The sequence below is a fragment of the Electrona antarctica genome (genome assembly GCF_951216825.1).
Source record: "Electrona antarctica genome assembly, chromosome: 7".
NCBI lineage: Eukaryota > Metazoa > Chordata > Actinopteri > Myctophiformes > Myctophidae > Electrona > Electrona antarctica.
In genome coordinates this window covers 13,521,440-13,544,910 of record NC_136812.1, presented here as the reverse complement: position 1 = coordinate 13,544,910, position 23,471 = coordinate 13,521,440, and the positions used below count along the sequence as shown (strand labels likewise).

At 45.5% G+C, this 23,471-nt stretch overlaps 2 protein-coding genes across 10 annotated transcripts in view; one reads left to right on the top strand and one right to left on the bottom strand.

The window, feature by feature from the left end:
- Positions 1-10,798: 10,798 nt before the first annotated feature.
- Positions 10,799-16,858, bottom strand: bloc1s2 (biogenesis of lysosomal organelles complex-1, subunit 2). Its single transcript, XM_079506218.1, has 5 exons — positions 16,641-16,858; positions 14,296-14,412; positions 13,847-13,966; positions 12,821-12,925; positions 10,799-11,764 (listed from the first exon to the last, which is right to left on the bottom strand). Exons 1-5 carry the CDS (start codon positions 16,828-16,830, stop codon positions 11,733-11,735), a joined length of 564 nt encoding a protein of 187 aa, XP_079362344.1. The 5' UTR covers positions 16,831-16,858; the 3' UTR covers positions 10,799-11,732.
- Positions 16,859-22,577: 5,719 nt separating this feature from the next.
- Positions 22,578-23,471, top strand: part of usp24 (ubiquitin specific peptidase 24) — an 85,965-nt gene continuing 85,071 nt past the window's right edge. For all 9 annotated transcript variants that reach the window (XM_079506208.1, XM_079506207.1, XM_079506205.1 and 6 more), the window contains exon 1: positions 22,578-23,413. In XM_079506208.1, the coding sequence (XP_079362334.1) occupies positions 23,093-23,413 (321 nt within the window). In that variant the 5' untranslated portion in view covers positions 22,578-23,092. The remainder of the gene's footprint in view (positions 23,414-23,471) is intronic.

The window sequence follows — 23,471 nt, the reverse complement described above, 5'->3', positions numbered from 1 at the left end:
TTAAATATTGTCAGCCACTATATACTTACATCTGGACTCACATGAAGACTCCCCACTCGTACACGCATAGGGCAGTAGAGACCCCCGCTTGAACTCCAGGCTGAACCGATACATCTGGCCAACGTAGCCGGACCCAACACTAGTAACTCACACATAGGCCGGTCCCAACACTAGTGACTCACACATAGGCCGGACCCAACACTAGTGACTCACACATAGGCCGGTCCCAACACTAGTAACTCACACATAGGCCGGACCCAACACTAGTAACTCACACATAGGCCGGACCCAACACTAGTAACTCACACATAGGCCGGTCCCAACTCTAGTGACTCACACATAGGCCGGACCCAACACTAGTAACTCACACATAGGCCGGACCCAACACTAGTAACTCACACATAGGCCGGACCCAACACTAGTAACTCACACATAGGCCGGACCCAACACTAGTGACTCACACATAGGCCGGACCCAACACTAGTAACTCACACATAGGCCGGACCCAACACTAGTAACTCACACATGCAGGCCGGACCCAACACTAGTAACTCACACATAGGCCGGACCCAACACTAGTAACTCACACATAGGCCGGACCCAACACTAGTAACTCACACATAGGCCGGACCCAACACTAGTAACTCACACATAGGCCGGACCCAACACTAGTAACTCACACATGCAGGCCGGACCCAACACTAGTAACTCACACATAGGCCGGACCCAACTCTAGTAACTCACACATAGGCCGGACCCAACACTAGTAACTCACACATAGGCCGGACCCAACACTAGTAACTCACACATAGGCCGGACCCAACACTAGTAACTCACACATAGGCCGGACCCAACACTAGTAACTCACACATGCAGGCCGGACCCAACACTAGTAACTCACACATAGGCCGGACCCAACACTAGTAACTCACACATGCAGGCCGGACCCAACACTAGTAACTCACACATAGGCCGGACCCAACACTAGTAACTCACACATGCAGGCCGGACCCAACACTAGTAACTCACACATGCAGGCCGGACCCAACTCTAGTAACTCACACATGCAGGCCGGACCCAACTCTAGTGACTCACACATAGGCCGGTCCCAACTCTAGTAACTCACACATGCAGGCCGGACCCAACTCTAGTAACTCACACATGCAGGCCGGACCCAACACTAGTAACTCACACATAGGCCGGACCCAACACTAGTAACTCACACATAGGCCGGACCCAACACTAGTAACTCACACATAGGCCAGACCCAACTCTAGTAACTCACACATGCAGGCCGGACCCAACTCTAGTAACTCACACATAGGCCAGACCCAACTCTAGTAACTCACACATAGGCCAGACCCAACTCTAGTAACTCACACATGCAGGCCGGACCCAACTCTAGTAACTCACACATAGGATGGACCCAACTCTAGTAACTCACACATAGGCCGGACCCAACTCTAGTAACTCACACATAGGATGGACCCAACTCTAGTAACTCACACATGCAGGCCGGACCCAACTCTAGTAACTCACACATAGGCCGGACCCAACTCTAGTAACTCACACATAGGCCGGACCCAACTCTAGTAACTCACACATAGGCCGGACCCAACTCTAGTGACTGACACATAGGCCGGTCCCAACTCTAGTGACTCACACATAGGCCGGTCCCAACTCTAGTGACTCACACATAGGCCGGACCCAACACTAGTAACTCACACATAGGCGGGACCCAACTCTAGTGACTGACACATGGTCTATCATGCACTCTGAGAGGTTCAAAGCAGTGACACAGGAACATGGTATTTGGTTATTTTGTATCCACTAAAGTAGTTGCAGTGGTTCTCAAACCTTTTCATGTCAAGGACCCCCAAAATAATGTATGGTATTTGGATGCGGACCCCCATCCCTAAATATGTTGTGCCTAGGACCCCCCACCTCCAAAGGACCCCAGGGGGCCCCGGAAACCACTTTATTAACACTGCAATATTACACATCTGAAAAGCCAATAAATAATACATTGAGAAGGCCTGAGTCAGAAACCATGCAGCTACAGAGGAAGGCGGTCACCTGATAGCATTGGTAGACTGAAACGTTGACCCCACCATGACCCTCACATCGGACTACTGTATGCCTGCCAGCTCACTCACGGCTAACACCCACAACTCAGCTGGCCTGACCAGCTCGACCAGCTGAGCCATGCAGGTGCAGTCATGTTTATGTTCTCTGGATAATTATGGCAAATATTATTGCAGCCCATGGACCTGGACTGCTCTTCTGGTGTGCTTAGCTTGAAATGCCCATCGCTCATTCATGCAGACCGCGACCAGTCCTTAGTAGGGGAGAGGGAAGGAGTGGGAGAGACAGAGAGAGAGAGAGAGAGAGAGAGAGAGAGAGAGAGAGAGAGAGAGAGAGAGCGAGAGAGAGAGAGAGAGCAGAGGGTTTGCAGAGCAATCTCAGATGATTACGGACAAGGCCATTTAAACACCCTTGTTATGTTATTACAGATTAAGGCCCGAGCACTCAATGGATATTAATAGGTGCACTTTGCCTCTCGGCAGAGTTCAATTATGCAATCTAATGTGGATGATGTGATCCATTGCTCCTTCGTCGGATCATCTGCATTTTGGAGCTGGGGTTGTTCTCCCCCTGCCACCCTCCCCCCTGCTCCCCGTGGCAGCGGAGGCAAACTGAAAGCATGGCTAATTCAATGTTCTGTTGGCCTGGGCTCAAACACAAGCTCACATGCACTCCTATAGTCCTAGGGAACGTAACAGAACGTTCAGGGTTCCCTCAGATCCTCTGGAGGTCCTCTCCTCCGTGTTGATGTGTCACAGCGATAAGAGCTATAGCTTCTCATGCTTTGGCCAGTGTTGCACGACTTTTAGTGGTCGGTGCCTTTCGACACTTCCCGTGTAATCGCCGTGTCCCCATGCTCCAGAGCCTCCGTGTGGGGTTGTTTTAAGAGTTATTCCGCGGTTTCTGAATGTTTAGCTCATTCCGGGGGGAATATCCCACAGGGCTGTTTCACAAGGATGAGTCAGAACTCTGTCCTTCGATAGCTTCTGCACACAGATTGCTCATTTGTATGAGCTAATACGTGGACACATTCAGGCTCTCGTACATGGCACGGACAGGCTTACAGTACAGTATGCGCGTGCGTGCACACACACTCACACGCAAAACCCTTCTTTGAAAACCATGGGTAATTGCAAACTACTGGGAACATTTTTTGCCGGCTGCTGCATAGGATATGACATGGTAACAAAGACATGATCTGTATCCTCCTTCCCTCAAGCCTAATTATTTCTGACAAAGTCCTCTAGATGCTCCCATCACAATAATGATGTAATGGCTTATAGATACACTAGGGCTGTTGTTGTACTCAACCATGGCTGTTAGCCATGGCTGTTAGCCATATTATTAATGTGTTTGTAATGCTTACATATGTTCATAGAGAGCCTACTGGTGTCAGAACATGTGGCAATAGGTCTTGTGTAATTAGCTGGCATCTTTGAGGACTTCTTTACACATTTGTTAATTTAGTTGTGTGGGAAACGTCTGCCCACTCACAGAGCATTTCGTTGAAGCATTTGCTACACACAATGGCACAATCTCTCTCTCTCACACGCGCACACACGCACACACACACACGCGCACACACACACACACACACACACACACACACACACACACACACACACACACACACACACACACACACACACACACGCTTCGGTGCCAAAGAGTCTGAGTGAGAGTCTAATGGAGGTCTTAAGGTGATCTGGGTCCATTTAGACATGGTTCTGGCCTGCTGGGAACACTAGTGCACATGGAAGGAAGATTCTGCACTGATACATTGAGAACAGGAACAACATAAATGCATACAAATGTGCGCGCGCACACACACACACACACACACACACACACACACACACACACACACACACACACACACACACACACACACACACACACACACACACACACACACACACACACACACACACACACACACACACACACACACACACACACACACACACACACACACACACACACACACACACACGGTTAGACGGATGAAACTAATTTGAACCAATATCACACAAGATAGTTTTCAGGTGTTGCTGGTTATAACCTCCAGCGGAGACATGGTCCTCTGTTGTCTTTTCCAGCTCCAGGGAGCAGAGCTAGATTTGGGGCTGGAGCCAGATACGGACACCCCTGCCTTCCCTACCTGCTGAGAGTGGCTGAGATGCGTCTCACACGGACACGAAAACACCAGCCACTGTGTGTGGTTTGCACCACAAATGTCATCTGGTCTCGTTTGAGATTCCCAGCAATGGTACGTGCATGGGAGTTTTGGTTTGGGACATTTTTGAGTGGTGCAACCACTCAAATAGACAGCTATGATTGTCTCTGGATCCCTGCATGGCTGGCTGGCTGTGTCCGAGCAGGAACATAGCGTTTGGTTGGTTTTCACCACCAAGAGTCACTGTTGCGCAGCCTAACACACACACACACACACACACACACACACACACACACACACACACACACACACTGAATAGTGTATATATGATTTTGGGTGTGACAGTACAGTGACAGCACAGTAGACTACAGTAGAGGGACCCCCACGCGGTAACTCTGTCATTTCTCAACCATTTCGGATGCGGGGCGGTTCGCCTGAACCGGGCCGGTACCCTGGGCGCGTTCCTGTGGGTCTGGTACTTCCGGGGACCCCCCGGGGAACCCCACACGGAGTTTCACCACTCACTTCACACAGGTGTGATTTTTTTGATAATAATCATAATGGATTGTGCTCATACAGTGTTGTTGAACATGTTCAAAGAGGCCGTTTCTCTAATGAATACAGACTTTTCATCCTATGGGGTTTCAAAGGGGCCAGAAATAGAAATAGAAGTGACAAGTACGGTTGTGTGCGCAGGCTTGCACCCGGAGGATGTGACGGAGGTGTGAGCGGCATCGTGAATGAGTGAGGTGCCAGCCGCTTGACCTCGTGTGGCTTTTCATCCCTTTCCTGGAGAAGGTATTTGAAGTTTGAAACAGTCCCTCAGATCTCACATGTGGCTCGTATTTGCAGTGAAATACCTCAAAGATCTACAGGCCGCTTTGAAATCGATGTAACCATGTACCGTTGTGCCATTTCTCAGGCCATTTGCTCTGCTTTTAAACCGTCACTTGGGGGCAAGGGGTGGTATTTTGCCACGGCACGGGGGCCGGGGGGGCAGTTCTGGTGTGTGTTTTGTCCATCATGTGTGTGTCATGAGGGAATGAGATTTCACAATATCACAAGAAATTTGTTGACATTCTCACTTAAGTGGAATGTTCACTTTAAGCAGTTCTCGGGAAATAAAACAAATGTGGTTTGGACATTATTTTGTTAATGTTCTTATTCGTGAATACTAGTGAAATCTCCCACAAATCTTTGTGCCTGGTTGTCAATTACACAACAATGTGGTGTGGCATCCTGCCCTACTATTGTAAGTGGCCCTGGTTCTTGTGAGAACTTATGGAGAAAACTAGATCCTCTGGTGCTGCTGATGGACAGAATGCTTGATGGTTTCTCAATACCATTTATGGGCACCTTCTGCAGGCTGTCGAAACCAAACCAAACTGAGGCCGTAGCGTTGCAAATGGCCCGACTAGACATAATATTTGTGTGAGATTTCTTTGTATACTGTACAGACATACACAGTTTGACAAACCCATGTGCATGGTTTCAGTCATTCAAAACTATTTTGTATCATCTTTAATTCAACACCATGCTTGTGAAATTCTTATGCAACATTGTGTGCAATGTACGTTTAGACGGCTGTCATGCTCAGCCTATCTGTGTGCCTTTGTGTCGGTCCCCCAAATAAGCACCACAAGATAACATTTTCCGAATGACTAAAGACCTGTTGCCCTTAACTCAATTTTGACCTGAGATCAGATTCTAAAAATGTCTTCTAAATCCTGACAGTTTTCTGAAAAAGCTATGTTTCTGTCAGTCGTTCTTCGATTTTTCAAAAATAGCAGACCTACAATGAGCTTGTAGATCTGCTATTTTTCAATGGCTAAAGCATAACATAATGCTAACACCAAAAGGGGTTCCCACCCAAAATGCGTTAACTCAAATTGCAGTAAATGCTTTGAGAGGTTGGTGAGGGATTACACGTTGCCTGCCGTGTTGGATCCATGACAATTTGCTCTCCTCACTGCCCTTTCTCACCTGGAGGGAAGTAACTGTTGTGTGTGAATGGCAGTTTGTTGACTACAGCTCGGCATTCCACATAATAGTTCCTGCCAAGCTGGACACTAAGCTCAGTGATCTGGGCCTGGCCTGCACCCAGCCATTGGCAGCTGGATGCTGTACTTCCTGCGGGGCTGTTGCCAGGTGGTGAGACTGGGAGCACCACATCAGAATCACTGACCCTCAACACGCAGGGCCCTATAGCCCTGCAGGGCTGAGCCGGTGAGTCCCCCTCGCCTCTATTGCCTGTAGCCCTGTACACACGACCGTGTGGCTGGCTACGCACAGCTCCAACGGCATCATCAAGTATGCTGATGACACCATAAGGACTGATCCTCCCTATCCCTAAACTACTTTGACTTTTTTTTACTATTTTGCAAAAACATTTTTGAATAGCCATCAAAATAGCCAATCTACGTACATCGACACGTAGTGAGCTTGTAGATTGGCTATTTTAACTATTATATGAATCAAAACAGTAAAACAAGGCAAAGTAGTATAGGGATAACGGGTTTAGCATGGACGAAAATAGAGCCCTTTGTGTGTAATATGTTTTTTTAGATATTTTAGACATGATGCCATGGTCATGACCAAAGTCTGTCATGAAAATCATCGATATTAAAATAAAAATCACACCCGTGTGAACTGAGTGGTGTAAGGTCTTATATAGACTGATCAGCTGTGGTCTGACGTAATGTCTGACGTAATGAAATCACACCCATGTGAACTGGGTGACCGTAGCAACCATGCTCATTTTTTTAGCACAGACAGACAGACAGACAGACTAACAAAGCCAGTTGTAGGAGTGGTTTACACCACTCAAAAATATACATGCCTCATTGGTCGCTGCAGTTCGTTGGAGCGACCTGTCTGCAACAGGAGCTGGAAGTCAAGTGGAATCTTGAAGGCACACGCCTCTGATTGGCCTATCGTTCTTCCGTTTTGCTTCTGCTATATGCTTCGCAAGGAATCTCTGGAAACCTTGCCAATGCAATTATCGCCATCGCCTCCCGTTTCCTCAATGTTGCCTTCCATTGAGATACAGATGCCACAGAGCCGGAAGAGGCTACCTTTATATGTCTATGATGAAATTGAGGTCTCACTTCCTTCCTGGACTACAGGTCACACCTCCATGCAGCCTCCCCCCTCTCATTGTAGGAATCAGCAATCCAGTCAAACCCCAGTCAAACACACATAATTCATTATTGTTCTGGCCAAAGGGTTTTCTAATTGTGCTACTGTTATCCACTACAAATACTATTAACATTGAGTGACTGCAGTTTCTTCCAGCGGTGAAATGTCCCTTTAACTGGTTAACAGAAGTGTGTGTGTGTATAGTGTGCGTCACGGTACAAGTATGGGGGTTCTCAGCTTTTTTCAGATTTAAGAAGGGCGGCTCCAAGGACAACATGTAAAAGATTAAACTGCTCGCTCCTCTTGAATATCAAATAAACAATAAATGACACATAGGTACATGAAAAACAGGCTGTGGTTTCAGCATAACACTTTCCACAGCACGTTATCAAAGAGGAAAAGGGTTTCTGTGCCACTAGGATCCCTATTAAATCATTAATGTTTGTTTACTGCACGCACACGGCAAAGTTCCACTCACTCTGCACACACACACACACACACACACACACACACACACACACACACACACACACACACACACACACACACACACACACACACACACACACACACACACACACACACACACACACACACATCTCCCCTCGACCAAACCCCGATGCACGTGGGAACACTTTACTCATTAAAGTCTCAACTGGAAATAAATATCTGAAAAGAAGAGCAGGAAACACTGTTGTGAATGAAGCTCGTTCTCATCTCCATAGATTACTGCATAATGACTACAACACAATGACTGTGTTCTCTGACGCACATTGTTTGTATCAGTGTTTCCTTTGCTGTTGTAAAATATGCAATGCCTCACTGTCATGTTTCATAATCACCACATCTCCTCTGTATCTTAAGGGTGATTTGGGGGGATACCAACATTGAAACTCTTTTATTTAATACCGTACGCATGTCATATTTAACCCGTTAAAACCATGGAAAGCATCTGTCATTTTAGATTTTAGCTATATATATATATATAAGCATAAATTCTACAGAAAACTAACAGTGGTTCTCAGTAATAGCAGATAGCTTGTAATCTGTCATTTTAAATGACTTGAAAGTGATTTTGAATGTTTTAACACAAATGATCTCTTCTGGGGGTCCCTGGCAGAAATCATTTTCAGATGGGGGTGTCCGCGCACGGCCAACTGGGGTCCGTGGCACAAAATAACTACTGATTTAGAAGGCATTTGGCCCAGGTCTTGATGGGTTTTAAACCTCTTCACATATAATGTTGCAGCATTTCATATCTATACTTAGCTCCGTGCAGTACATTCATTGTGACTGTGTGAGCTGCAACTAATGCATTGGACCAGAGCTAATCTCTACCCTATGTCCCAGGCAGTCCCAAACATGTGCCTTCTGCTTTCCATCGTCCTTGTCTGGAAGCCACACAGGCCCAGCACACTTGTTGAACATACCGTTTTAAACACTGCACTTTTAGCTTTTGTACAAATACTTATACAGTACATCTCATGACTTTATTTGGTGATGGTTCAAAAACCCAGAAACCACAAATATGAGAGAAAAAAGATAAATCCATGACTACTCTGTCAGATATCCCTTTACACTTGACCGTTTGCCAGTACTCCCATTTAGCAGACAGAAAACAATACCAAATCCACTTACAGGGTTGATAGGGGGAGGCTATGAGAAAAGAGGGGTGGGGGGGGATTCTGCCCCAGGGCCTTAGTAGGGGGCGAGCTAGTGGGGAGAGGGACGGACAGATCACAGAGGTAGGGGGCGAGCTAGTGGGGAGAGGGACGGACAGATCACAGAGGTAGGGGGCGAGCTAGTGGGGAGAGGGACGGACAGATCACAGAGGTAGGGGGCGAGCTAGTGGGGAGAGGAGAGGGACGGACAGATCACAGAGCAGAGGTAGGGGGCGAGCTAGTGGGGAGAGGGACGGACAGATCACAGAGCAGAGGTAGGGGGCGAGCTAGTGGGGAGAGGGACGGACAGATCACAGAGCTAGTGGGGAGAGGGACGGACAGATCACAGAGCTAGTGGGGAGAGGGACGGACAGATCACAGAGCAGAGGTAGGGGGCGAGCTAGTGGGGAGAGGGACGGACAGATCACAGAGGTAGGGGGCGAGCTAGTGGGGAGAGGGACGGACAGATCACAGAGCAGAGGTAGGGGGCGAGCTAGTGGGGAGAGGGACGGACAGATCCAGGGCCTTAGTAAGAGGTAGGGGGCGAGCTAGTGGGGAGAGGGACGGACAGATCCAGGGCCTTAGTAAGAGGTAGGGGGCGAGCTAGTGGGGAGAGGGACGGACAGATCCAGGGCCTTAGTAAGAGGTAGGGGGCGAGCTGGTGGGGAGAGGGGGATGCTGCCCCAGGGTCTTAGTAAGAGGTAGGGGGCGAGCTAGTGGGGAGAGGGACGGACGGACAGATCACAGAGCAGAGGTAAATGTTACAGTATGAATAATGAGCTCCTTCTGCACAGGGGCCTCAAACTGGCCTAATGACAGAGAACTGTTTTAGATTAGGGTTCTCACAAACACACACGCAGGAGGTCCTATCGGTTCAGATCATCTTGTTGCCAGGAGCGAGGGGATTGAGGGGTGCTGCTCTGAGGCAGCTAGTGGACGATAGGGACAGAAAGAACAAGGCATCCCCACACAGACCTTTGCATCAGTCACCAAATCACTCTTTCTTATACAGGTTGTCAAATTTCAGTCCTTGGCTTCTCCAAGTAAGTTTCTGTTGTTCCCCAGAGTGTCTCTCTCACACACACACCATAGAATCTTTCAGTTATCCAAACCATGAAACCGCCCCAGATTCACCAGTTCATTCCCAACCATTAGCATGCTGGATGCTTTAGAGAAGTATCCCCTAGTCTCGCTCTCACACACACACACACACACACACACACACACACACACACACACACACACACACACACACACACACACACACACACACACACACACACACTCTCTCTCTCTCGGATTGCCCAATGAAAAGTAAAGTGACAGAGGCAAGGAAGCAACCAGGTGCTCAGGAGGTGTGCAGGTATAAAAAATGTAAAAAGGTGCTCCTGGGATCAATCGGGATAACACATCTATATAGAACAAAGCGGAGATCCGGGCACAATTAATGTTAAAAAAGGATGAAAACTTTATTCAACAGACATGTTTCGACCTATACAACCCTGATGAAGACCGTATAGGTCAAAACATGTTGGTTGAATAAAGTTTTCATCCTTTTTAACATTAAGTGTGCCCGGATCTCCGCTTTGTTCTATATGAAAAGTAAAGTGAGTTTACACTTTGACAGAAATAGTTAATAGTGTAAATACTAGTGGTTTTAACATGGTGCAGGTCTGCCCTCTGGTGGCAGTACACAAGGTTGTAGCACCACTTCACCTGAAAAGAATCATGCCTTAAGACCAATAAACTGAGTGTTTATTTAAAAACAAAAACAAATTACGTTTCAGGGTCATCATATCAATTGTAGACATAACAGACTTGCATACATCAGTAATCATTTTAAATAGGCCTATTATTCAAAAGAGTTTGCCTCGGAAATGGGAACTTCAAGCTCATTCCATTGAAATGGTGTGGTTTTCAGGTGCCTTTAACACAATAGCTACTAGAACAGTAAAGCAGAAGGAAGCAAAACCACCAACCAGGTACATTGTACTTGCTGAGAAATGGCCTACTAACCTTAACACACGCTTTCCCTACTGTACATGTGAAGCTACTGAACAAACATGCTTTTCATGGACATCATCATGAGGAGTGGACATTGTAAAACAATACCATATTCCAAATAGGACACAGAGAGCTTGATTAGGCAACACTACATTTGTGATTATACTAGCAAAAAGAAGGTGGTTGTGTGGATATTTTCTCATATGTTAATGGTAAATAAAGCAATTTACTTTATGCACGTCACTTATGTGGGTCACAAGATGCTCTGACAAAGTCTAGAGTAGACCAAGAACAAAATAAGCAAATGGCTTTTTAACGTTGTGTTCGACACAACATTTGGATTCTAGTGTAAAAACCAGTTGAGAACCACTGCCCTGGATGGAGAAACGGTATTGATCTTTTCACCTCACTTGTCTTACACCACTAGTGCCAGTAACACAGAATACTGACACAAATCAAACCCAAGCTGTGCCGCAGTTATAATTAATATGGCTGCAATTTCTTCCTTAATAGAGTCCAGGTGCTAAGGAGGGATTGTCCTTGTGTTATCTCAGTCTCAGTTCCCATCCACCCCACAGTTCCTGGCTCCATTGACAGGGGAGGGAAGGCAAGCAGGGTGAAAGAGGGTGAGAAAGGCACTTTTAGCCTCAATCCTCCTCCTCCTCTCATCATCGCTTCTCTAGTTTCTTGAACTTGGCTTCTGCAGAGATAGGGAGAGAAGGAGTTCACTCTTGGTGTAGGAGAGGGTAGAATAATAAAATGCACAATCATCTGTGGGTTGAGTGCGCCATCTGCTGCTGTACCTCGGAAGGACAATATGACCTGTCACCTGACACATGTGCTTAGGCTATTATTAGTCCACCAATAACAAATGCCAACAGCAAAACTCCACAGCTCCAAATGTCATAAAGGACCACTTGTCGTTCACTTGTCACTGCATTAAGATTAATTAATAAATTACAAACGGTAAGAAAATAAATTAATAGGAATGTTTGGTATATATATCAGCTCATCAGTATTGGCTAATAATGACTTAAAATGCATTATTGATAGCAGAATTCTGCACAATATATTGCACCAGAGTGATAATGCATTAATTATGTGCCAACAACAAAGATCACTCTAGCTGGCCTACAGCTTACACAGTAGAACATCCATTAATTGACTGCAGACACTTAAGTAATAAATCAGAAAAGGTAAAGCTGAACCAATCATCATTTGCATTATGGATCGGTAGAGGGCTACGGCGACTGCCGGATTGATTTTTCTTTTTAATCACATGACCATAGCCTTATTTAGACACTGAGAAAATAGCATCTGATCAATGCAGATACCATAGCAGCTACATTTGACATGCCGAGTTCTTTTGCGAGGTTGTTCGCAGTGACAGTTCAGCATGTGGTGGTGGCTCTTTAGCTTTCAAGGGCTGGTCACATTACTGCAGTACAGTAACAGCCCTAGGGATGATAACAGTTATCACACTGCTCATCCAGACCAACTATTAAGGCTGGTTATGTGATGAAATAACACACGCATGGTGGTATCGCAATGAAACCAATAACCTTGGCATCTGCCAAAATGACTAACTGATAGAAAGACCGAAAGTATCGGTTATGAGACAAAAATGTTATATTGTGCATTAAAAACGATCAGTTAAAAGTTAATGCAGCTTTACAATGCAATTCATCTCACTATATGCTGGTGTGTAGTGAGTGTACTTCTATATTTGCGTAGCCTACATGAAAATATGATTTACCCAGTTTCTTGGAATATGTGTCCAGTTTGTAGGCGGCCTGTTCCAGAGCAGACACCTGCTCCTCAATCTGATTGATTTGGTCCAGGTAGGGCTGCAGGCTGGCATCTACACACATGCATGTCAGTACAAACACAATGCGCACACACTGGTAAGCCTTTCACAATTATTACCGGTATATAATCACCTGATCGTGATTATTTTTGACTAATCTTTAGAATAGTTTCCATTCATCTGGATGGAATTAAACTATATTTCCAACATTAAGTTATTTTGTATTAACATACTATATCATACAGATTGGACAAAAGTACATAGTGTTGCTTTAACTGGTTCAAAATGGCAATCCTATTTAGAGCACAAAAATATAAAAAACATTTGTCACGGGTAGTTATTCATCAGATCATTTTGCGCTGGGACGTATACGACATCACCAGGGGCTCTTCCCCATATATGGGAATGTCAATATATGGTCATATTGTGACAGTCTCATGATAACCAGTGTGGTTGCCGCAACGCGAGTCACCCTTGCAAATGAACCAAGTTGGTACAACACATGGATCTCCATATGTGGAGCTGACTATCATCACCTGGATGAAGATCACAACCCTGGATACATGGTTTGACATACTAGATCTGCAGCCCTTTGGGGCGAGGTTGCTTCTCGCCCTCGGGCGTCTTACTGGTATATTAATTAGAATGGATCCTCCTGTGTGAATAGGATGAGATGTGTGAGAGGTGTACACTATACAGTAGGTTAGGTGTACGCTACTGAATTTTAACCTACGTCATAATGGTGGTGGACTGGTGGTATCCGAGAGCCAAATATTTTCTGAGGTGGTACTTGGTGAAAAAAGGTTGAGAACCACTGCACTAGACCCCTGGGAGACTCACTTTGGCACTCAATTTGCCGCACACTGTGCATACCCTCCCTCTATAGGGGGCCAACATCATTGGGTTCATATATGTGTCATATCATAAATGTCCATTCTTTAACTTTTTAGTGCAGATGGAGCAGATGTCACTCACATTTGTTGTTGAGGTCCTGCAAATTGCGGCTGATGTTAATGCTGATATCTTTCATCTCCATGTATTTCAGGCTGGTCAGCTTGTTCATGTTCTCCAACAGACGGTAATCCTCACAGGTGGCTGCAAAGAAAATAAGTTTTGATCGAATGTACGCAAATGACAGATGCTGGTGTAATTGTTGTTCTAGTGTAAAATAACATTGGTCATTACAACATTGGTCCTACTGTCAGTTATAATGGTCCTACTTTATGGAACGCTCTACTGCTTGAATTAAGGTCTGCTCCAACAGTGTCTTTAAAATAATAATAATACAAATATATATATATGTTTTTTATGTTCTTATCTAATTTTTTTGTTTTGTTTGCTTATTTTTAGCACAATAAAGCACATTGTGTCTACAAGATATACAGTAGCAGAACATGAATTAAGACTAAACTAGAGCAAGAGACCTGTGAGTTCTCCTTGCAGGAAGACAGACATCTTGTCAAACATATCGGTGCACAGCTCATTTATGTCTGGTTCTGCGGGCTCCACTGCCTCCTCTGCGGTCTCCACGCCTCCATCACCTAAAGCAACATAGAACATTGAGTGCTGAGGGGGTTCCTTCCAACCAAAATTTGTTATTTCATTCATTCATTGGCTAGAAGTTAGCCCAGTGTAAGGTATAAGTGTAGGTGTAAGTGTAAGGTATCAGAATGACTAGGAGACCCTGGGAGGGAATTCGGCCAAAATCAAGATTGTGCACTTGGTGACAAGTTTAGATTTTTTGGCATGGTGTTAGGTATGGGCATAAGGTTTTCAAAAACCACCGCAAACGAGTTGGGCTCGCCCCTAGTGGTCTGTTTGCAATGAATCCAATATTAGATAAATCAGTATATGGTTGAAACCCCAAATAATTGATTTTGTTATCGGTATGCTAAATAACATTAAAATAAATATGGAAATCTAACTGCAGGCAGGCATCCTCCAGTAAGGGCGCCCGGTCGGTCGGTAGTCCGACGCGGCGGTGGGTAAGTCTGACGGTCGGTAAGTCCGACGGTCGGTAGGGCCTGACGCGGCGGACCGCTGCGTCGGACTACCGACCGACCGGGTGAAATGGATTTCACCCTCCCTCATTTTCAAGATGGCTCCTAGCTTATAGGCATTTTAACATAAACATATATAGACGCCTCTTCCGGCTCTGGGGCGTGTGTTCTCGAGACTCGGGGACAACATTTTCCCGAGATTCCTTGTGAAGCATAGCAGAATCCGCGAGCGTAATGTAAGTCCCGGAAAAGATGCGTTGTGATTGGCCAGTAGTCACTTGAGTGACAGTGAGAGACATGGAGGAGTCGCATGAGTGACGTCACTTGGGCAGCGTGCCTTCAGCACTCTTCCTGCACACATCTTCCGCCCCCTCTTGTACACCCATGGCTCCAACGAACTGCAGCAGCCAATGAGGCATCTATTTTTGCGTGGTGCAAACCACTCCAACAACCAGCTTTGTTTGTATCCGTGTTTGTGTGTACCTGTACGTGGGGCCCAAAAGAATGAGCATGGTTACTATGGTCACTGACATTACGTCAGACCACAGCTGATCAGGCTATATAAGACCTTGCACCACTCAGTTCACACAGGTGTGAGTTTTTTAATATCTATGCATTGCGGTGCGGACGCAATCTTGAAAATGATGCTTTTCCAGAACTTAGATGTTCCTACTAGTCGAGGGGCCACAGGCCCAAAAGCTTGAGGAATAGAGTTTAACCTGTGATGTCAAATAAAAAGTAAGGCATGACATCACAGGTCCTCTCAAATTTTGGGTGACTGGCTCCCCGGCTATACATTTTAACATCATGTCTCAGACATCAAGACACAAGATCAGACATGAATTTATCCCCTGAGCAAGCAGGCTTTAAATTAGCTCAATGGTAAACGGCACTTGGCATTGCACAGGAAACCAGGTTCAAATACGGGGTAGAGAGACGATCATGAAATTAAAATACAGGTAAGAGCAAGCAGTGACATAATAGTGCCTGTGGCATGCACGCACGTGTAATGCCCGGAATTCGAACTCGGGTCTCCCGCATCTTAACCACTAGACCAAAGGGATATCCCTATGGATATTAGACTTTTTGAGGCCATCAGGCTGGAAGCTCTGAGCCACTCTGCCACACACACACACACACACACACACACACACACACACACACACACACACACACACACACACACACACTTATGTTAATACCAGAGGCAATATATCTTGTGTCTTTAATAGATTTATTCATAGTTTGATTGACACTGATGACAGCCATCTGTTTAATGGATGTGTGTAAGTATTCTAATAAGTCTCGAGAGAGCAACCACTAGCCTAATGTGTGTGTCTCCCTGTGAGTTTGTATCGTTTATTCCTCCACAGAATCAGTGCTATATGTTTTAACTGGGTGCTGAAAGGAACGGTTCCATATCGTATAGATATGCAAATGTCAAAATCAAAACACATCTATGATAGTATTGATCCAAGCCTTAACTTTCACTGTCACTTAAAGCCTTCACTTTCACTGAGTCTGACTGTCACTCAAAATGTCAAAGAAGGCTTCTCCGAAAGTAATGACAACATCTCTCATTGACATTACTCACAACCGTATTGGTTCTCATTCATATACACTGTACACTGTACAGTATAAGGCTAGATGATAAACTTGACCGAAGAAAGTACGTCTTCTTCGAGATGAAACAAGACAATAGACCCATGCAGTCCATGTCTGTTGTGGTTCTATTGCTAGATGCAGCTAAGGAAACATGGCTCACTCACTGTTGGTGCTGGTCTTCTTGGGTGGAGGAGGCACCACCACCCGACTCTCCACCGCACTGTCAGCTCCTTCTGCGTGGCTACCGGCGGTGCTTCCAGTAAGGTCCAGATCCGTTGGGTGTGCAGGCGGTACTCTGGAAATACTGTCCATTGCGGCGGCCTCGTCTCCCGTCGCGGCCATTTTCTTTTGCATTGTTGCCTAACACCTGTCACATGATTTTTTTCACGTGACACTTCCCTCCCCTCCCATCCCAGCTCCCACGCACCCCACCTCCTCCCTCCCTAGAGAGCCATGATGCCACACCCTGTTCTTTTGACAGGTGATTTAACTCTACATAGTTGACTACTACAAGATAAGACCGTTTAAATATAATGATTCACATTTTTGAAGAACCTTCTACTTTAAAGGTCCGCTGACATTCCTAGAATTCCTATTGCTGGTATTGTACATCACGTGGTCTGACTGAAAACAGTTTGAAACCCTTGAAACCACGCGCGACGCGCTACGGCGCTAGCAACAAGTGGCTACTAGGTCAGGCTAGCGTTTTTGACGGTACATTTAGCGTCATATTGGCTATAAATGTAATTGGAAAAAAATATTTTTTCGCTCGAATCTCTTAGTTAGAATGCAACTGAGGTTGGCGTGGGGTTTTTTAGGGGAACTGCAGCACAATCGCAAATTTCGGGCTCGAGTCCCACGTTCCCCCGGTCACCAACACCCCTGTCTGCCCGCTCTGAGACCCACAGCCCTGCAGCGTGACTACGGACTGTCTGCTGTTGCCTCTGCCCGCTCTGACAGCACTCATCGCCGCAGCGCCTGTCTAATGTACCGCTGTTCTCTTCCCTTCCTTTCGTCCCCTCTCAGCCACAGGACGAAATGTATACCCTCTGCAATACCGTCCTTAGTTACCACAACATTGTTCAAGTGAACTTGTGTGTTTGTTTATTCATTGTAAATAATAATCAATATCGCTATTATCGCCCTGGTTGTCCGAGCCGCTCCGCGGGTTTGAGGCAGTTTTGGCCCGGGGAGGCTGCGTTGCCTCTGGTCCCCGCAGTGAGACCTGATCATGCAGGCATACTGTAACACACACACACACATGGGGGCGCGGGACCTCTCTCTCTCACACACACACATACACATCGCATCTTGCAATGGAGGACGGACTCTGGCACCATTAGCGAAGCGTTATTTGAAGATGGGGACTTTAGTGGAGCAACCATCATTGCCCTACCAGTTTGAACCCCTGGCTTCTGGCTCAGCAGCTACGGAGGCAGTTGATGGAGCTGTCGGAGGTGTGAAGCCATGGCCGCTGATTATCGCATGGGTGACAAAGCTTGGTAAATAAACACAACTCTTCGCGTTCACAACGGCTACACTATACAGGCTAAAACATATCGATATAATCAACTTGGTAAATGAACGTCACCCCCACTTGATCTAGTAAGAGTATGTTCCAACGTGGGCTTTGTGAAATACTGTCCCCCAAAGAAAATGTGTGCTGTAGCCCTTACTTTTCTATGGAGAGCCAACACAAGCACAGGGGAGGCTTGTGATAACTGGCATAAGTGTTATAAGAGTTTTTATATACAAAACGTTTAGACATTTTAGTCCACTCACAGTGACTCACTCACAACATTTATACACAAAGTACACCCTGGCTTCTGTCTGGGAGATATGTGGGTTAGTGCTTTGATTCTAATTATCATTATACACCCTGAAGTGAAAGGAAATACATTTTGATTGATTGATTGAATCAATCAAAATGAAGTGAAAGGAAATAAATAAAACACAAAGGTCATGTATTGCCTTTAGACAATCAAAACCAGTTAGAAATATTACAATACAGCATTGAATGTGATATGTCACTTCATGTTGATATGACACTATCAGGAATAAAGCCAGAATTGGAGATGAGTAGCCTACCATGTTTTGTTGGAATGTAAGAATACTAGCATTATGAATTTCAGGCAAAAATACCTGCCAATTAATTGTATTACCCACCCATCTATGTTTAAATTAATTGCATTACTAAAATCTGAAGAACAAAAAGTCATCTATAAATTCGGTGCTTTTCTGAAAAATGTTCTTCCACTGTTAAAATAGTGAATCTGTGCTCCATACCATGTGATTGTGGTCGTGATAAAATGATGAGGAAATGAAAAAGGTTGCAGATCCATGCACTTGACTGCAGCAGGTCACCCCCATGACCTCAATGCTGTACTGTCAACATAATACATAAATGTTTTGAGTATAATAGACAAACTAATTTTGTATCATGATAGGAAATTGAAATGTAGTACTAGTATATGATGAATCTAAAAACATGTCTCTCCAAATACAGGTCATGCCGCTATTACAGGCACCTGGGATACAGCAAATTCGTCCGTTGGTGTTGGAGTTACCTGGGCTGCTTTGTCCTCCCATCCTGTGTTGATTCGTGTGAGACATGAAATCCCCAATGCTCATGATTCACCATAGAGGTTTTTTGGCCCCTCTTGGCTTCCAATAATAGTTTTATAAATTACTCTTCAGTATTGTTTACTTTCAATTAATTATCTAAAAGTATTCCTGTTTTTCATTCATTGGTAGAATGTTCCCACACTAGTGAAGTTTGTAAAGGAACTACAGCTAATATTTCATGTTGTTGCTGTCCACCTACCGTAATTCCTTTATTGATTGTATGTCGGTTATCTCTGCCCTACCAAGCTTATGTAGATTATATGTTGGTGTGTTGGTTATCTGCAGCCTACCAAGCTGTGGATTCTGAACATTTATTTGATTGAATATGTATTTGTTTCCCTGACACAAAAGGGGGAAATAACTAACTAAATAAACATATCAATATCAGCATTGGCTAAATTGTTATCGGTATCAGCCAAGAATTTCTTGCATCCCTAATCAAAAATCATTATTTATTCAGAATTTGACCCAGACTACCATTTGATATTTTAGCCTCTCAGAAGACCCAAGACATAGAATATTGTCGTTGTTGGATAAAATGTTGTTCACAGTTCCATGCTGTATTGATGTGTCATTGTAGGAGAGATGACAGGCAAACGTTGAACAAAATAACAATTCTACATCATACCCATTTAGGACTGAGACCAAAACCTGTTTCTATAAAAGTGGCTTTCAAACTATTTCATGTCAAATATGTATGTAATTGACCGTGGACCCCCATCTCAAAATGTTGTTTCAGGGACCTCCCAGAAATGTTCGCTGTGAATTAATATTATATTCAAAGATTGGCACTCATTTTCATGATTTTTCAAAAATGCCAGATCTACAAGCTTGTAGATCTGCTATTTTTAGTTTGTTTTATGAGCTTGTTGATCTATTCTATGCAGATCTGCTATTTTTCAATATTCTTCAAAGTATAACATAATGCACCAAACAGGGTTCCTGTCCTGAATCCTGAATTGTAATGCATGTGCAATAATTCTACTCTTGAGAGCATAAATCCATGGTTCCTTTATCGATAGGCTATATGTGAGACATGACAACAAAGGTGATATAAGTGAAAATTAAATAGTTTTGTTTGTAAGATGACTGTTAGTTTGTTCTATTGGAATAATGGCATGGTTCTGTGGCAAAATAAACAATAGCCTATGCGACAATTCTGAATCATTTACATTGTTCTGGGTTGTTCTGGTATGTGCTTACAGTCAAATATGTTCAAAATTGGAATAATGGCATGGTTCTGTTGTGAAGTTACACCACATAGTTGCAATGTGATTCACATGACGTTATACATCATTGATTGATTGACATTTTTATTCAGCTTGTAGAATGGGTAGGCCTACATTTCAAGCACAAGTGAATACAACAAGAAGATGAAACCAGAAAAGCACCAAGACTGGTTTGGTTGTAATCAGGGATGAAGTTTCATCCGAGTCACATTCAACATTAGCTCTGGTCCATAGCTGTAATGCCAGCAAAGGGCATTAGGGCTATTGACCAGAGATAATTCAACATGCACTATATATACTATACACGATTTCACGGAAATCACACGATGTGTTCATGATTTGCAGCATTTTGTTTGAAACGGAGAACTCCTGCGAACTTTGGAAGCCAATCTTAGCCAATCAGGATGGAGTCTGAAAAATCTGAAAGACCCGTTTCGTTGAATGGCTCTAGAGAGACTGTGTACCAATTTGCGTAATGTTTGGACAAAATCTGTAGGTGTACTGTCAAAACATTTGTTTTGCACAAAGCGGCCTCCTGGTGGCGCTATAACAGGCCAATGTGAAAACTTTGGGGCAGAGGTTCAGCTCTGGCATTCAGGGTGTGTGCAGAGTATGGCTGCGATCAAGCCAACGGTGCCAGAGATTAGCTGTTCACAGACGGACACACGGACGGACGGACGGACACACGGACGGACGGACGGAGTGCAAAACATACTCTCTCCCCATGCCTTCGGCCTGGTGGAGACAATAAAGGAATTACGAAGGTGGTTTCCTCGTAGACAGCAAGAACATGAAATATTATCTGTAGTAGTTGCTTTACAAACTTCACTAGTGTGGGAACATTCTACCAATGAATGAAAAACAAGAATACTTTTTGATAATTAATTGAAAGTAAACAATCATTGTGCATGTTGTGCGATGTGAAAATGAAGTGTGTGTGTGTGTGTGTGTGTGAGAGAGAGAGAGAGAGAGAGAGAGAGAGAGAGAGAGACCATATCGGTGTGTGTGTGTGTGTGTGTGTGAGTGAGAGAGGTCCCGCCCCCCCATATTGGGGTGTGTGTGTGTGTGTGTGTGTGTGTGTGTGTGTGTGTGTGTGTGTGTGTGTGTGTGTGTGTGTGTGTGTGTGTGTGTGAGTGAGAGAGAGAGAGAGAGAGAGCTCCCCCCCCCCATATCGGTGTCAGGTTACTTGTGCTCACGACACGATGAGCCCCAGTGCAAATGCCCCGGTGTGGCATGATCTGATTGCCGGGAGACTACATGCTTTCATCATAGCGATATTGACTATTACAATGAATAAACAAACACACAGTTCACAATGTTGTGGTAACTACGGCATTTGAAGAGAGAGAGAGAGAGAGAGAGTGTGTGTGTGTGAGTGTGAGAGAGAGAGAGAGAGAGAGAGTGTGTGTGTGTGTGTGTGTGTGTGTGTGTGTGTGTGTGAGTGTGAGAGAGAGAGAGAGTGTGTGTGTGTGTGTGTGTGTGTGTGTGTGTGTGTGTGTGAGAGAGAGAGAGAGAGAGAGAGAGAGAGAGAGAGAGAGAGTGTGTGTGTGTGTGTGTGCTATGAGCCTATGAGTACTGCAGCCTGCATGACGAGAAGAGGGCCGGCTCACGGGCTCAGTGCCCCGGCGGCCGGCGGTGAGAGGGGGCATCTGAGACGGGCTAGACTACATGCTGTCATGCGGAGCGGCGCGGCGATAAATCATCATAGCGATATTGATTATTACAATGAATAAGCATAAACACACAGTGCACTTGAACAATGTTGTGGTACATGAGATATTTGAATGACGGATATGCATTTTAGCCCGCTGCAGTGCTGCTCAACCTGTGAGCAAGGCTCCGACCGCAGCAGGCTGAACTTAGCCGTGGTTGAGGGCATGTCAGCGGGGGGGAGACAGAGCTAGATGGCCGGGGCATGGGACTCGAGTGCGAAATTGCGATTATGCAACAGTTACCAAAAAAATAAAACACGTCAACTCAATGTCATTGTAACTAACATTTACGAGCGAAAAAATAATTTTTTGAATGAGACTTTCACCCAGTATGAAGCTAAATGTGACACCAAAAGAGTAGCATAAGTTGCTATGCTACTTCTGCGAGCAAGCCCGCATAGAAGACGGGGAAAATGTTATTGCCTGGCTGACGTCATAATCACGTTAGCATGAAAAATAGCCGTTCTTATCTCCCGAGGGGAATGACATTCCCCCTTTAAGTAGCCTAAGGTTTGTGCATCAGCTGCATCTAGTCCCATTGCACGTAATCTGACTGTATACATTCCAAAACCAATTTATCTGGTCAAATCAAGTGGCCACGCCGCCATCCTATACATTATTATTATTATTATTATTATTATTATTATTATTATTATATACACAATATAAGGAAGTACTCATTTAAACGAAAGCAATTTCCCATTAATGGAAATACAGATCTACAAGGTAACAAGCCGTTGCCTCGCGACGCGTTGATAGCTTGTAGATCTGTTCTTTTTTGGCCAAGGGACACCGTCCGTCGCACGATGGGTGTGAGTCGTGTGACGCACTCCACACTACGCATCCACGGAAACGTCCAGACAGCGGCGGAGCGGCGCTGTTGTGGAGAATCCATCGTGTGACAGGAGAGAGGAGAGGCTAGCAGCAGCACATACACACACAGTGGACTGTAAACATGGCGGCGTGCACGGCAGCTCCAGGGCTGCGCTGTCCACCCCGTCAGTACTGAAGACTAGTGTCTGAATAAACGGAGACATTAAAGCCGGCGACATGGAGACCGAACAGCATATGACCACGCTGCTGTGCATGGGCTTCCCGGACCCGGCCGCCATACGCAAGGCTCTGCGCCTGGCAAAGAACGACATCAACGAGGCGGTTGCGCTGCTCACCAACGAAAGCCCCGGGCTCGGGTACGGCTACGAGCCGATGGAGAGCGGGCCCGCCCCGGGCGTGGGCTCGAGCGGGGACGGCAGTGGCGGTGGGGAAAGTAGCAGCAGTGGCGGCGGCGGCGGCGGTAGCGGCACCGGCGGGCGGACCGGGACTGGAGGGTTCGACCCCCCGCCCGCATACCACGACGTGGTGGATAGCGAGGTAAGCGAGAACGAGGGCCCGGCCCGGGCAGCTGATGTGTGTGTGTTGTGTAATTCCA

What these genes read in the sequence shown, in the direction of transcription:
- bloc1s2 (XM_079506218.1), bottom strand. Translation starts at nt 16,830, where the DNA reads ATGCAAAAGAAAATGGCCGCGACGGGAGACGAGGCCGCCGCAATGGAC. An exon ending in CAAGAAGACCAGCACCAACA is followed by an intron (nt 14,413 to 16,640) that starts GTGAGTGAGCCA and finishes ATGTTGCTTTAG; the next exon opens with GTGATGGAGGCGTGGAGACC. An exon ending in CCTGCAAGGAGAACTCACAG is followed by an intron (nt 13,967 to 14,295) that starts GTCTCTTGCTCT and finishes TTTTCTTTGCAG; the next exon opens with CCACCTGTGAGGATTACCGT.